This window comes from Natator depressus, chromosome 14, assembly GCF_965152275.1.
Source record: "Natator depressus isolate rNatDep1 chromosome 14, rNatDep2.hap1, whole genome shotgun sequence".
Taxonomy (NCBI): Eukaryota; Metazoa; Chordata; order Testudines; family Cheloniidae; genus Natator; species Natator depressus.
The window spans coordinates 37361228-37377913 of NC_134247.1; the positions used below are offsets into that span (position 1 = coordinate 37361228).

The following is a 16686-nucleotide window of genomic DNA, read 5'->3' on the forward strand; positions in this document are numbered from 1 at the left end:
TCATGCTCAGAGGCAGAATCATAGGTGCCTAGGGAACTTTTTCCTGAAAAAAATTAGGTTCCTAGCAAGTTGAGGCACCCTCAGGGTTTGGCGGCAGCTGAGCAGGGTTTTGTGATTCCCAGTGGGGCCTGATTCTGGGATTTAGGTGCCTAACATGGAAGATAGGCACCTAAGTTCTTTAGTGAATCTAGCCCATGATTGCCTAATTCTCATATTTCCCATTGAAACACTTTACTTTGGAAGGTCTCTAGGGGGCAGGCACGGGCTCTCACTATTTATTTTTTTCTACTTTGCCAAGTCATTGGGGGTTCTGATCTCATCTGATGCCTAAAGGTGTTAATGTAATAATAATAAATAATAATTAATAATTCAGCTAATGTTGCCCCACAGTTAGTAGAGATGAGAGAGTCCTGCTGTGCCATTCGTTCAGCTCCTTCCACCCGTTTTTTCCATTGTGATTTATCCTGTAGAATCAATCTTTCAGTGGCTAACACAGATTGTTCTCCCACATTACATAGTTCATTGCCAACTTTGCGTTATGGTCAAGGGCCACGATTGTCCCCTACAACCTGTTTTTCATTGTCCAATGCAGACTGGCTGCTGCAGTTATATATTCCATTGCCAACTTCCCTTTGCAAGTACCACACAAAATCTGTGTTAAAACAGAGATCATGTTTTACATCAATAAATTTGGGTTAAAAGCATTGCAGGGATGTTGTAATTATACAAAGTTAAGTGTTAAAATCCAAGAACTTCCAAGTTAAGGTTAACTTAAATCCAAACATATTAAGGAATGAAAATGCACAGTTAAGCCACCAAAACAACCTTAATTCTGCCCTGTCACAATTTTTTCCAACTTCCCATCTAGTTAAAACAATGACACTTTGCAAATAGGAAATATATGAATAATCTTTTTTTTATTTATTTTTGTATGGTTCATAGCAATTTTCCCACCATTGTCCTTCAAAGTTACACTAGCAGCAGTCATTAAGATGGAGTCAAGGTTTAGAGAACATGTCCTTAATTTAGGATAGAATACATTACAAAGGTGTAATTTTCCCCCAAAAGCCCACAGGAAATTCAAAATTAAAGTTAAACAATATCCATACATGTTACAGCAAGAAATGATATTAGGGCACCCAAAGAAACTTAGCACTGCCCTGTAATGACACCCTGAAGGGGAAAAAATGAAGGGAGAGGGGGAATCTAATGTGTACTTAAAAATCTTGGAGTCCAAAAAGCCAAAAAGATTTTAATCATCATTTTAAGGGGTTTTATGTGTCTTTTTTTAAATTCATGTCCTTTCATGGAAGAGTTTTCTGTTCAGCAGTTTCTACAGGGCAAATTTCACCTCCTTGTTCCTGAGGGGATAGATCTTGGGGTTCAGAATTGGGGTGACAACATTGTATACGTGGACGACTATAATGTTCCTTTTAAAGGAGACCCCAGGGGAGGAAGTCATGTAGTTGCCAAGGGTTGGTACATAGCATGAAGACACCATCGGGGGTGGGAGGTGCAGGTAGAAAAGACATTGGTCCTGCTTTCCCATGATTGTCTGGAGGAAGGAAATTAAGTAGAGGTACAGCAGGAAGCTGGGGACAAAAGAATGCAGTGTGAAGCTCCCAGTGATGATTTTGAGGAGGCTCAGGTTGAGGCAGGTGCTACAGCAGGCCAGGCTCAGCAGGGGCTTGATGTCACAGAAGAAGTCATAGAAGCAGCTGAGGCACTAGAAACACAGCGAGGAGGTCATGACTGTTGCATCAGCACGTTCAGGGATGAAGTGGCCCAGGTGTCTGCTACCAGCTGCAGGCAGGCTTGTGGGTTCCTGACCAGCGTGTAGCACAGCGGGTTAAAGAGGGCCATGTAGTAGTCACAGGCCATGACAGCCAGCAGAATGGCCTTCCTGCTGTCTAGGAAGTGGAAGAAATGGAGCTGGGTGAGGCAGCTGGTAAAGAAGATGGCCTGGTGCCCTGAGAGGAAGCTGGCCAGCACCTTGGGTATGGTGACTGTGGAGTAGAAGATGTTTTGCCCAGGAAGAAGGATATTGGGGTGGAAAGTTGGGGCTGAGCCACTGTCAGAAATTTCATACAGATACAGACATTTCATAAGATCAACACCAATTCTTAAGTGTACCTAGACAGACACCACAAACAATCACACAAGGGTTATTACATGCACAGTTGGGGCACCCAAGAAATGTTAACTCTCCATTGTTGTGACAAGAAGAGAGGTGTGGGGAAAAGAAACAAATCAATGGGGCTTTTAAAAATCAGGTTAATTTAAGCTGGCTGCACAGACATTAAAATGCCTCAGTCACAATTGTGTGTTTAGTTGCCAGCTTTGAATACAAGCCAGAGTAGAGATTTCGACTGAAAGAAATTTGATTTATGATGAATAATGAGAGGAAACAAGAATTACAACTAATACATCAACGAATATTCAAACGTGGCCTATGTACAAAATTTCAGTGTCTTTTAACAATAAGAGAAGTTTGAAGAGTCTGTGACAGGGCAGAGTTAAGGTAGTTTGCGTGCCTGATCTGTGCATTTGCGGACCTTAACAGGGTTAGATTTCTTTTAAGTGAACTCTTAACCCTCAATTTCCAAGGTTTGTAGCACTTGGTTTTGGAATCTATGCAATATCTCTGTAAAGTAGGTCAATGTCAATTAATCATATGTACTATAAACCTTTATACCAATTTTCTTTGGGAATAATATTTAATATTAATCTTCAAACATTTTCCCCCATAACAATTAGAGATGAAGAAATCCTGGGAGGACATTTTTCCATCTCCATCTTTGTCACTGCAAGAATGTCTCCTACAGTCTATTTTTCCAGGGGATAAAGAAGATAGATCCCCTACATTATAATTCCCTTGGTCAACATCTCTCCTTTTCACTCAAAACAAGAAGCAGTCATTTGATTCAGTTCCTTTCAGGGAAGAGTTTTCTAGTGACAAATTTCCTGGTGGCATATTTCACCTCACTGTTCCTCAGGGTGTAGATGAAGGGATTCAGAGCTGGGGTCATGACACTGTACACTAGGGTGATGATCATCTCTTCTCCCTTGGAGCTTCCTGAAGAAGGACCCATGTAGGCGAACATCACTGTCCCATAGTACAGTGCTATCACGGTGAGGTGGGAGGTGCAAGTGGAGAAGGCCTTTCTCCTGCTTTCCCGTGACAGGACCTTCAGGAAGAGGAAGGAGATGATGTAGAGGTAGGAGAGGAGCGTGATGATGAACAAACTCATACCGATAATCCCAGTGACTATGTTGAGGAGGCTCAGGTTGAGGCGGGTGCTGCTGCAGGCCAGGCTCAGCAGGGGCTTGATGTCGCAGAAGAAGTGGTGGATACGGTTGGGACCACAGAAGTGCAGCTGAGAGGTCATGACCGTGTGCATCAGGGCATACAGGAAGCCAGTGGCCCAGGTGGCTGCTGCCAGCAGCAGGCAGACCTGTGGGCTCATGACCAGTGTATAGCGCAGTGGGTTGCAGATGGCCACGTAGCGGTCGTAGGCCATGACAGCCAGCAGCATGGCCTCACTGCTGCCCAGGAAATGGAAGAAATGGAGCTGTGCCAGGCAGCTGGTAAAGGAGATGGTCTGGTGCCCCGAAAGGAAGCCGGCCAACATCTTGGGCACAGTGACTGTGGAGTAGAAGATGTTTAGGCTGGAGAGATTTCCCAGGAAGAAGTACATGGGGGTGTGAAGCCGGGGCTCGGCCAGTACCACAGCCACAACGGCTCCATTCCCCAGCACGCTGGCCATGTAGAGCAGCAGGAAGAGGGCAAAGAGATAGCACTGCAGACCCCTCACATTGGTAAGGCCCAGGAAAATGAACGCGCTCACCTCTGTCTCGTTCTCCATCCCTGCAAGAGGAAGAGGACAAAGCAGCAGAAAGTGAAAGCAGCTTAAAGTTCCACTTCCGTCTATGTTGCAGACCCTGTTCCCAACGCAATGCATTGGGTTGGAGTCAGACATTTTGTGGTAGGCTGTTTTCTTTCTGCAGTCATAGGTACATTCTGTACCCAGATATAATTGTATAGTAAAAAGGGGCAAAATAATTACTGAATTTTGCATTTCTTTGTGAAGCTGATAGATAGATAGATAGATAGATAGATAGATAGATAGATAGATAGATAGATAGATAGATAGATAGATAGATGCATTTCTTTGTGAAGCTGAGATAGAGAGAGAGCGAGCGAGAGAGAGAAATTTGATTTTCTATCACTGCAGGTGTAAGAGAAATGTATAAAAGTGGACATATTAATCATACTACTTTGCAGTTGAAAAAGCATCTTCCATCCTATGTTGAAATGGGACTGCAAAGTGCCCTACTCTCACACATTAAACCTGACCATGGTCCTTGATAAATTTATTTTCAGCAGTTCCTAAAAGGTGAAGAACTCTTCACAGATAAACACTATGCATATCTGATATTGGGGCAATAGCCACATGGAAAGAAGTCATTCCAGCAAAGCACAGATCTCAGGGTGTTTTAGATTTTTTGCAAAAGGGGTCCCAATCCAGATATTTTAATTGAACCACCGTGAAAAAAAATCAAATATTGTTCAGAGTTTACATCCCACTGGTTTTCATTGCCCCTTCTGTGAGATTTTGGGGGGGAAATGTTTAATACTCCTGTTGTTATTATTACTATTATTTAATTTATTTCTATTACCCACCACTCTCACTGGAACGAATGGGAGGAGCATGTAGAGAAGAATGGACATGCTAAGAGTAGAACTGGGGATCACCTGTAGCATCTAGTTTCATTGTCGCAGTTTAGGGCCACTGCACCTGTATTCTCCCCTGGTGGTCCTCTGAAGGCCTCATTTTAGGCTCCTGGCTCCTCAGCTGTCACCTTTCTTAGGTAGAGAACCACATCTCTCCCCTTCATGACCAGGCTTTTTCCAGGCTGAAGTTCTCTGCCTACACTGGGATATTCCCAGCAAGCCAGACTGCCTAAACATGCCAGCACCAGTGCTTTGTTTTCTCTCCGAAGGCTATGAACAGCTTAATGGCTCACAGTTATGTTACCAGAGTAGCAGCCTTGTTAGTCTGTATTCGCAAAAAGAAAAGGAGGACTTGTGGCACCCTAAAGACTAACAAATTTATTTGAGCATAAGCTTTCATGAGCTACAGCTCCCTTCATCGGATGCATTCAATGCAGTTCTTTATAAGCAAGCACATTTATTGCATTACAGAGAAAACCTATTAAAAACATATTAAAAATAATAAAATAGCCTACACACACGCTAAAAAGACTAACAGAGCTCACCCAACTCCAGCCTCAGGCTCTGGTAAGTGTCAGTCCATCAGACCCACAACTGGGTTTTCCCTGTGGTTACAAGTTCATAAGTGTCTCAGATTCAGAAACAGAACAACCCTGAAAAGTTCCATCTTTTCTTTAGACATCTTGGGCCTTTCATCTTATCATCATGTAACAGGTGATCAGCAGACAATGGCCCACTGCTCAGGGTGTAGCTACAAATGGCTGGGTTTTTGGATAACCATAGGTGGGGAATTTGCATAACCGTAGCTGGGGAATTTGCATTCACCGCCCCCTACATATTCCTCAGGAATATCCCCCACTTTTGTCTCAAAAATCTGGTCTTGTCTGACACATTGTTCAATATAGTCTGTTGAACCCCCCATACCTCACACCTGTCACATCTCCCCCATCGAGAGGTTGCACACAATTCTAACCCACAATAATACATAAACCATTCATTGAATACAATGGACCTCCGAAATATTTAAATTTAATCCAGTAAGGTATCCCAAGGGTATTTCAGGAAAGTGCCATGTCTGGCCCAGTCATAATGGAGCTGAGACTGGAGGATATGTGCTTGGAATCCTAGGACATTAACAGAAAGCTGCATCTAGGGATGAATAAGACTAATAACAATCCAACTGAGCATTTCCCATCATGTTTACTATGATTTGTAATACCGTAGCAATGAGAGATGACAACTGAGATTAGAGCCCCGTTTACACTGTACAGACACATAGTGAGAGATAGCCCTGCCCCAGTCCAGTCAGCTCACAATCTAAGTAAACAAGAGATACAAAGGGTGTGTCGGGGAACAAAGGGAGGAAACCATCTACTCAAGGTCACACAGCAGGTGAGTGGCTGAGCTGGAATAAAGTGTAGGTCTCTTGAGTCCTAGTTGGTCATTCTATCCACTAAACTAGACTGTTTATTTTTAAACTGAATTGCTATCTGATATATCTCACATTCAAGTTATGCAGGAATCATTTGGTGGGATTCTTTGGCATTTCTTATACATATGCTTGGAAGCATTCTTTTTTTATCAGTTAAGGTCAGTCAACATCGATTTCAATGTACACACAGAAACCAATGGAAAAATGTTTCCATTGATAATAGAAATTTAGACATAAGCAAAGTTAGAAAAATGCCGCTGGAGAACTTATTAAAGTCCCACCTTAATGAGTATAAAATGCGTTGTAATGAATGCTGCATAAGTAGGCTTGGAGGTATTAGCTTTTTATCGGTAAATGTCAGTAAACGTCAATTTTACCATACACACACAAAACAATGAAAAAATATTTCTGTTAATAATAGAAATGTATAGCTAGGCAACATCAGAAAATTGTTGCTTGAGAACTCATTAGAGTTTAATTTAAGGCTATTTACTTCGTAAACTTTGATGTGTGACATCGACCATTTGTGTTTTAAGGGTTATAAATCTTAAACTTTTTGAATCTCAGTGTCCACTGTCATTACATATTTCAGAGTAGCAGCCGTGTTAGTCTGTATTCGCAAAAAGAAAAGGAGCTCACGAAAGCTTATGCTCAAATAAATTTGTTAGTCTCTAAGGTGCCACAAGTACTCCTTTTCTTTTTGTCATTACATAATTATTGTCTAACCCCCACCCTATAAATTTCCCACAGCTGTGAAAATTTAAATTGATAAAAATGTTTACAAATAAACATTGATATTATCCATCAAAAATATATTGGAAAAAAAAACAAAATTTGCATTTTTCCAAGCCTAGTTATACAGGATGTCAGACTAGATCATAATAATGGTCCCTTCTGGCCTTAAAATTCATGAATCTATGAAATCTATTCCACCTTCTTAAACATGCTGTGTTTTGAAACTCCTAGTCTAGAAGCCTACCTTAATTTACTGGAGAATACACAAGTTTCCCAAGCATTGGCTGTTAGGGCGACTTGCATTTCTGGAGTCAGGAGCTTTTCAAAAGGAGTCTGAGGCAGTTTGAAAATCCTACCCTTGGCAACTCTCTCGTGCTGTTCCCTCAAAGCTCAGCCATGGGACGCTTTGGTCCTCCTTGTAATGGAAACAATAACAATGACTGGAGTCAAAGGGCGCTGAAGAGAACTAGCAGGAATATCTGTCTCTTCAGAATAGAAGAGAGATGCAAGCTCCTGTTGAATGAACTTCTGGATGGTGTGCTGAATCTGTTGAACAAATGAACCTTTTTATCATATTCACAGTCTGAATCACAGGGGGAAAACCAGTTTCCATTCTCTAGATGGCTCCTCTGGGGCAGAATCACTGAACCATGTGAGGGTTACTGGTCTGTGCATAACAAGCCAAGACTTCCCTACAGAGAACAAAGTCAAGCATTATTGTGTAGACAGGAGCCGCTGGGAAAATAAATAAATAAATAAAGCAGAAATCCTAAGGGAGTTAGGCACTCAGCTTGCTTTCAATACATTTGAATATCCCAGCCTAAAAAAATAAAACCTTGGTTAGCAAATATTGTTGTTGGGTTCATTTATTTTTTATTTTTATTTTTACTAAAACCACGGAACTGTTCCATCATGATTCTGAATTTGGTTGACTGTGATTAATCGTTCCATTAGACCGTGAAGGGTTAAAACAGATTTAGCAAATTAGATGCAATTTTGCAGGGGGTATTTATGAACAGAACCAAAGCAACTCAGATCATCAGTGTGGCAAAGAAGTGAGCAAATTGCCCCAGTCTACCATGTTTTGGTAATGACTTGTACCTGGAAGACTTCATCCCCTACAGACGTGACTGAGAGTGTGGAGGAGTTGAGGAAGATTCTAATATGTGTCTGACATGGTGATGACATTCAGAAGACTTCATTGTGTTCGGAGACTTTGACACCATTGTTGGGATTCCCTCCAAGACCTTTCCACTTGGCTTATCCAGAACACCTCATCCAGTTCTGGGAGAACGCTCTATCCAGTTCTCTGGGATCCAAAAAGACCCACCTCATTTCAACTCCAACGCATCACTAAAGTTTTCTTATTAGGCATGTAAAAGCTCTTTGCCCATGCTGGCCAGGCCCAGATGCAAGGGGTTTAGGTACAAGGTGATACCACAATTCCAATTCATATCACACACTACACAGTTAAGATACAGCTTTCCTAGCTACTAACATCTATACGTCTTGTATGTAAGGACCAAGAACTTTGCAAATTTTGTACACACCAATCACTTTGCAGATTGTCTAAGGCAATCTTACCAGTTCAGGGGGTTCCTGACTGCTTTATTTATTATTAACATACCCACAATAGTTAGTTTAGTTAGCTTCTGCCTCCCTCATTTACTATAAACATATTCACAATAGTTATATAAGCAATGACTTCTTCAGACTTAACCAATGAGGAGTCCTTGTGGCACCTTACAGACTAACAAATTTATCTGGGCATAAGCTTTTGTGGGATATAACCCACTTCATCAGATGCATGGAGTGAAAAATACAGTAAGCAGGCATAAATATACAGCACACGAAAAGATGGGAGTTGCCTTACCAAGTGGGGGGTCAGTGCTAACGAGACCAATTCAATCATGGTGGATGTGGCCCATTCCCAACAGCTGACAAGAAGGTGTGAGTATCAACAGAGGGAAAGTTATTTTTTTGTAGTGACCCAGCCACTCCCAGTCTTTATTCAGGCCTAATCTGACGGTGTCAAATTTGCAAATTAATTCCAGTTCTGCAGTTTCTTGTTGAAGTCTGTTTTTGAAGTTTTTTGTTGAAGAATGTCCACTTTTAAGTCTCTTATTGAGTGTTCAGGGAGATGGAAATGCTCTCCTACTGGTTTTTGAAAGTTACAATTCTTGATGTCTGATTTGTGTCCATTTATTCCTTTGCGTAGAGACTGTCCGGTTTGGCCAATGTACATGGCAGAGAGGCATTGCTGGTACATGATGGCATATATCACATTGGTAGTTGTGCAGGTGAATGAGCCCCTAATGGTGTGGCTGATGTGGTTATGTCCTATGACGGTATCCCTTGAATAGATATGCGGTCAGAGTTGGCAACGGGGTTTGTTGCAGGGATCGGTTCCTGGGTTAGTGTTTCTGTTGTGTGGTGTGTGGTTGCCAGTGAGGAATTTCTTCAGGTTGGGGGGCTGTCTGTAAGTGAGGACTGGCCTGTCTCCCAAGGTCTGTGAGAGTGAGAGATCGTCCTTCAGGATGGTTGTAGGTCCTTAATGATGCACTGGAGAGGTTTTAGTTGGGGGCTGTAGGTGATGGTTAGTAGTGTTCTGTTACTTTCTTTGTTGGCCTTTCCTGTAGTAGGTGACATCTGGGTACCCTTTTGGCTCTATCAATCTGTTTCTTCATTTCCCCAGGTGGGTATTGTAGTTTTAAGAATGCTTGATAGAGATCCTGTAGGTGTATGTCTCTGTCTGAGGGACTGGAGCAAATCTGGTTATATCTTAGGGCTTGGCTGTAGACAATGGATCGTGTGATGTTGTCTGGATGAAAGCTGGAAGCATGTAGGTAAGTATAGCAGTCAGTAGGTTTCCGTTATAGGGTAGTGTTTATGTGACCATCATTTATTTGCACTATAGTGTCCAGAAAGTGGATCCCTTGTGTGGACTGGTCCAGGCTGAGGTTGATGGTGGGGTGGAAATTATTGAAATCCTGGTGGAATTCCTCAAGGGCCTCCTTCCGATGGGTCCAGATGATGAAGATGTCATCAAAGTAGCACAAGTAGAGTAGGGACGCTAGGGGATGAGAGCTGAGGAAGCGTTGTTCTAAGTCAGCCATAAAAATGTTGGCATACTGTGGGGCCATGCGGGTACCCATAGGAGTGCCACTGACTTAAAGGTATAAATCATCTCCAGATCTGAAATAGTTGTGGGTGGGGACAAAGTCACAAAGCTCAACCACCAGGTTTGCCGTGACATTATCAGGAATATTGTTCCTGGTGGCTTGTAGTCCATCTTTGTGTGGAATGTTGATGTAGAGATCTTCTAAATCCATAGTGGCTAGGATGGTGTTTTCTGGAAGATCACCACATAGCTAGAAAATCCTGCTGTCAGGGTGCCAATGCCTGAGATGATGGGGCATCCAGGATTCCCAGGTTTATGGATTTTGGGTAGTAGGCAGAATACCTCTGGTCAGGACTCTAGGAGTTTGTCAGTGTAGATTTGTTACTCTGCTTCTTCAGGGAGTTTCTAGAGCAGATGGTGCTTTTTCTTTTCGTACCTATGAGTGACATTAATCTATTGAGAGATCTTTCCTGTTAATATAGCCAAAAAGGAGACTACTAGTTAAATGAATGAACTGAGTTCTTCTTCTTCTTCTTCTTCTTCCTGTTCTTAAGGGGTTGAAAAAAGGAGGATTGAGGGGTAGAGTAATGTGCCTTTTAAGCACATTAGGTCAGTTTGTGAATGAAAGTAGCAGATCTGGAAAGAAAAAGAAATGGTTTTTATTAGCTCATAACGGATTTAAGGCTGGAGTTGACTTGTAGTGTCTAAAGCAGAGAGGTGGGGATGATCCAAAATGGATCATGATGGGGTTGATCCCCTCGGACACTCTGACACTGCACAGACAGTGGCTTATCCAACCTAGTTTCCTTTAACATGTTATGGGCTGTGCATGTTATGGGTGTAAATGCTCAAAGTTGTGATGGTTCTTGGAGCTTCCAGACACATTGACCAGAATTTTCAGAAGGTCTCACACCCACCACTAGAGCCAGGGTTTCAGAAGAACTAGGCTCCCAGTTAGGCACTAAAATCTTTCACCAGATTTTCAGAAGGGCTCAATACACTGAGTGCTGAGTTCTTTTGGAAAAAAGCTTGTCAAGATTGTGGGTGCTGCTTACTTGTCTATGTGGCCCACACTGCTGGAGTTTGAGGTTCACCATTGTTTTCTCATCATGCTGTGTCTGTATTCTGCCTCAGTTCTGGTGTCCATCTTTTATTCTCATAAGAAATCAGCAGGGAGACTAAAACACCATGGAACTCACAGGGCTCCCGGAAACCTGCACATTTGGCTCAGGGTGAATGTGTAGACAAATCATCTGTGCTGTAGAAGGGCTCTGGGAGTTGAAAGAGTTGTGAATTTAACCCTGTAGGTCTCAGGCGTAATCTGAAACTGTTTCAAAACCAATTCCTTAAAGATACCATAGTTTGAAGCATCAACAATAGGCATCTTATTGAATATGTCCTGAGCTCTCCCTGGCAATTTGGCAACCAAAGTAGCCATCGTCTGATCCTCAGGAATCGCATGGAGAGGGCACAGTCTCACAAAGGTGATGAAATACTTGGCAACATCACTGGATTCGTTATATGGTGGACATAACTGTTCCCATGTATGGATCTTTGGGGAAGTGGAGCCAGCTGCTGAAGGGTTCTGTCTCTTCCACTCCATTACAGCCAGTTCATGCTTTTGGGTCCCAATTTGGGCCTGTATTTCTTGGTCTTTTAACTTCAGGGCTTGCTGCCTCTCTCTCGTTCCTTCTCCTCCTGAGCTTCCTGCCTCTCTTCTTGAGCAGCTTCTTGGGCTAACCTCTGGCCTTCCATGGCTCTTTCGTGAGCAGCTTTTGTCCCCAGGCAAATTGCGTATCAATCTCCATTTCTCTTAATTCCATCTGTCTTTTATGTTCATTTTCCTTCTCAGCAATCTGCAACCTGTGCACTTCTAGCTTCTTCTCAGCCTCACTCTCACTCATTTTGCTGATTTTCTTGCCTCTATTTCCCTTCCCTGAAAGAAGCAAACACAAAATAACAAACCAGTAGCTACTTTGTCTGTTCTCCAGCCAGCACATGTAAAACTCACTTAAAATCATTACCAGTGTCTCAAAGCAATCAGCTGTACACATATCCTGGTCTACTACACCATTGTGATGGGTTCGCTCACAGAGATCCCCTTAGGACTGTCACCTGATGTGCTGAAATTACCTCTGAGCCCATTTTCCCTGCCAGCTTGGGACTCCAGAACCGTGCCTTGTTGAGCCAAACATGCTAGCCTGCTGCAACACAGACCCAGGATCTGGGCCACGCCCCCAAAGCTGCAGACTTTAACTAAAAACAGCTCAGCACCTGTCTCCAGCTCCCAGACACCCAGCTCCCAATGGGATCCAAACCCCAAATAAATCCGTTTTACTCTGCATGAAGTTTATACAGGGTAAATTCATAAATTGTTCACCCTCTATATCAGCTCTTTGCTCCTCCAGGTATTAATCACTTACTCTGGGTTTATTAAGAAACAAAAGTGATTTTATTAAGTATAAAAAGTAGGATTTAAGTGGTTTCAAGTAATAACAGACAGAACAAAATAAGTCACAAAGCAAAATAAAACAAAACACTCAAGCCGAAGCCTAATACATTAAGAAACTGATTACAGGTAAAAAGAAAAGGAGGACTTGTGGCACCTTAGAGACTAACCAATTTATTTGAGCATGAGCTTTCGTGAGCTACAGCTCACTTCATCGGATGCATACTGTGTTTCCACAGTATGCATCCGATGAAGTGAGCTGTAGCTCACGAAAGCTCATGCTCAAATAAATTGGTTAGTCTCTAAGGTGCCACAAGTCCTCCTTTTCTTTTTGCAAATACAGACTAACACGGCTGTTACTCTGATTACAGGTAATATCTCACCCTCAGAGACGTTTTGCTTGGGTTCAGGTTGTGATACTGAGCACAGGGGTTCCTTCACTCTCTCTTCTTGTACCCTCTATAGTGGGGAATGGATCAGCTTCCGAAACTGTAGAGAAAGTAGCCTTAGAAAGCCAAGTGGAGCTGACTGAAAACTGCAATAAACATTCAGGTTCACCCTAGATCAATATCCCCCCCACACCCCAATTTTCTCGGTGAAACAAAACAAAAAAATCATTTTCAGAAGAACTTAACTCCCATTCAGGCACCAAACACTTTTGCAAGATTTCCAGAAGGGCTCACCACACTGAGTGCTGAGCTATTCTGGGGCAGGGTGGGGGGAAGCCAGTACCAATTGTGAGTGCTGGCTGTTTGACTATGTGGCCCACCGTGCGGGAATTTGAGGTTCGTCCTAAAGCTGAGTGTCTGTATTCTGCCTCTATCCTCGTGACCACCTTTTTATTCCCCTAATACATGAGCAGGGAGACTAGAACACCTCAGAACTCACAGGGTTCTAGGAAACCTGCAACTTTAGGGTGATTGTGTTTAAAAACCAGATGTGCTGTAGCTGTTCAAAGAGAGATGCCGTCTTGGCCTCCCTGAGCGGCTCATCAAATATTGAAGGAAACTAGGGTGGAGAGATGGCTTTTTTTCCCATGGTGTCAGGATGGCCGAGTGGTCTAAGGCGCCAGACTCAAGGCTCTGTCTTTCCTGTATTTGGGTTTTCTGGTCTCCCTATGGAGGCGTGGGTTCAAATCCCACTCTTGACACGCCCTCTTTATTCTACCTGAAGAAATGGCCTTATTTCAATCTCTCTCGTAACATTTGAAGAGCGCTTGCTTAGGATTTTTGTTGGAATACCAGCAAGAGAAGTTAGAGGGAATTTTAAATACCTTCAGAATCTGTTTGCTAGCTGGAGAGTGAAGGAACCAGGAAAGAAGGCAAATGTCAGAAAATGAACCTCAGTGGGCAAAGAAACTTCCTCAGTGCTCCTTCTTCACTCTCTGTGCCTTCAAGAAGCTTTCTTGCCCAGCCGGACTAGCTCAGTCAGTAGAGCATGAGACTGTAAAATGCCAGTGTCGACAAGCCCTAAGGCTCTATTAAATGTGCCAAATGCTAGTGGTTATCACATTTGCTTCACAACCCAGAGGATGGTGGTTCAAAGCCTCTTATAAACAATAACCCTTTTCTCGCTTCTGAGTCCTTTTGTCTTCTTTCAGTCCATTTCCTTTCCTTTCTCAAATACATCCATAAATTCTATGCTGGCTTCCTCTTTATTTTTCCTTTCATGAAACTTTAGGGAGTTAGCCTGCATTCTGGGGAGAGGAACAGACCATCATTTGGGAGATTACCAGCTACTTAACCGATATGAGAATAGAAGAATCCCAGCCCTTTGTCCTGCATATTTAGTTCCCAGCCAGCAGTTTTCCCTCCGTTTTCTTTCTTTTGAGCTAACTACAAACAACCTCATGTCCCTTTTTCATGTCAGAGAAATCTATCGACTGATTAGCACAATTCCCTTCCTTTCCTAGCTAGGCAGGGTCGGGGTGTGAGGAATGAGAAAATAACAATTAGAAATTTTTAAGCCAGCCTTTTAACACACAACACCACTTTCCCTTTTGAAATAACATTATTTCCTTAGCCCTTTTTAGCACTCAACCGCTTCTTCTTCTTCAGGTGATGTTACCGCAGGCTCTCAGCTACTAATTTCCTTAATGTGCCCTGGATATTTTTAGCCCAGTAAATTGGTACGAAATAGAAACAGAAAACAAATTAAAACCATTTCCAATATTATAAAGTGAGGATACGTCTTTTTTCTTTTTTTAAACAAAATAGTTTTTTTGCCATCTTGTTTTACTCTCCAACCGGTTTTGGTAAAATCATCACAAATTCCGTGATGAGGGGTTAGAGACAGGTACAAGGAAGCCATACAATTTGGTCCAGCCGATAAGCGGAGGGCTCACATGTCCAACTCGAGGCTTGAACTCACAACCCTGACATTCAGAGTCTCATGCTTTACGACTGAGCGAGATAGGCTGTCTGCGGCAGCAGCTCTTGAGAGGCACGCTCACAGTGCAGAAGGAGCCCTAAGGAAGTTTCTTTGTGATCTGAGATTCTGTTTCCAATGTTTCCCTCCTTTCTTTGTTCCTTCGCTCTCCAGCTAGCAAACAGGGGCTATTAGAAGGCTGGTTAGATGCTGGTTTCTAGACCAGATTGCTGGGGATGATTTACCAGCTGGTCAGAGAAACCAGCGCAGGAGGGTTGAATTTGGTGTTCTCCTACCAGCGGGAGGTGCTCTTTCACTCACATAGTGAGGGAGAGTCAGAAAAAGCTTCTCAGCTCTTAGAGAGGGGGCAGACAAGCCAGTTCTCCCCAAGCCACACAGGCATTTCTGCAGGACATCAGCCCCCCTGCGGAGAAGGTCCTCAAAGGAAATCTCAAAGAAGGGAACAACTGTTCGCCTTAAGAGGTGGGTGAGCTGGACCTCAGGAATGGAAGAGGCAAATGGTCAGTTTCTCCCTGATGGTTACTTCCGAATTCCATGGTCTATAGAGTGGGATGAAAGGTTTGGGATGAATATTTGATGGACTGAAATGTTTTGGTTGACCCAAAATAATGTTTTGGTTTTGTTTCAACAAGAACATTGGAAAAAATATTCATCTTGGGTCAAGCTGAATGTCTCTTATTGTCATCGTAAATGTGGTTAGGCTAGCAAGCAAAGGGAAGAATGATTTGCACGTCTATGTGTGTAAAAGGCCATGCAGCCTGGACTTCGAGGTGCACAGTGGAAACCTGCCCACATTCTGCTGCTAGAAGTGGGGAGCTTTGATTTTTATATGGTCACCAAAGCCCTTCCCAACATCATGTAGAAGAAGAGGGAATCGGGAAACAAATGTGGATTTCTTCAATTTGCAAGTGAAGAACAAACTAAGATTTTTTTACTGTGAAATTAACTTCCCTGGCTGGAAATTAATTTCCCTGGCTTCTTCAAGGTTCATATTTGTTAAGTAGCTGGCAATCTCCCAAATGAGTCTAGTCCTTCCCTCAAAATGCAGGGTAAACCCTCCCATCAGACCTTAACGTTTCATGAAAGCAAAAAATAATGAGGAAGAAAGCTTGATAAAGGACTTGGAAAGAAAGAAAACACAAGGAATACGAAGCAAAACAAGACACTGTTTCTGCCCGGTTTCGAACCGGGGACCTTTCGCGTGTGAGGCGAACGTGATAACCACTACACTACAGAAACCATGTGGGGTAAGCATTTGGCCCATTTAATACAGTTTACTTACTAGCCACTGCATCAGCTATCATTGTTTCTCTTTGAAAAACAGGAAAACAAAGTACACCAGTAGCTTCTTTTTTAACTCAAACAACTCAAACTGCAATAGCTCCTCCAATTTCCCCTTCTCACAAGGAGACAAAACACAGGAAAGCTCCCAACCAAGAAACCTCACTTTCACTTCACTTTCCCATGGACATTCCCTGTCAGCTCCCAGGCATAACAATGCAACACTCCGAAATGCACTACAAGAAAGATGAGGGAGGGAAACCTGCAGGTACTTAGATCCCTCCAGCTTCGAATGAAACCACTTCTGGGGAAGGGTCTGGCTTACCCAGGAGGACAAGGAGATGAAACATGGACTTGCCTGTGCTGTGCAAAATAGCATGATCCCGGAGCCCAGGTGGGGCCAGGCTCAGCACTTTGCCTGCTTCCTGCCTGCACACAGTTGACAAACTGGGGGCAGACAAAGCTGAGAGCCCCGATGTACAGTTTGAGAACTCTCTGATGGTATCTTCTAGATGGAGCACTGAGTCCCATTGGGTAGATAGAAA

The 16686-nt window shown here is 42.9% G+C and overlaps 1 protein-coding gene and 2 non-coding genes across 3 annotated transcripts; 1 reads left to right on the forward strand and 2 right to left on the reverse strand.

Annotated features, from left to right (window-relative positions):
- Positions 1-2924: 2924 nt before the first annotated feature.
- Positions 2925-3866, reverse strand: LOC141998341 (olfactory receptor 12D1-like). Its single transcript, XM_074971093.1, has one exon. The coding sequence runs from the start codon at positions 3864-3866 to the stop codon at positions 2925-2927; it is 942 nt and encodes a 313-aa protein (XP_074827194.1).
- Positions 3867-13513: 9647 nt separating this feature from the next.
- TRNAL-CAA (transfer RNA leucine (anticodon CAA)) lies at positions 13514-13622 on the forward strand. Its single transcript has 2 exons — positions 13514-13551; positions 13577-13622. It is a non-coding gene; the product is annotated as a tRNA-Leu (tRNA).
- A 2404-nt stretch (positions 13623-16026) lies between these two features.
- On the reverse strand, positions 16027-16099 carry TRNAV-CAC (transfer RNA valine (anticodon CAC)). Its single transcript has one exon. It is a non-coding gene; the product is annotated as a tRNA-Val (tRNA).
- Positions 16100-16686: the final 587 nt, after the last annotated feature.

What these genes read in the sequence shown, in the direction of transcription:
- LOC141998341 (XM_074971093.1), bottom strand. Translation starts at nt 3,866, where the DNA reads ATGGAGAACGAGACAGAGGTGAGCGCGTTCATTTTCCTGGGCCTTACC.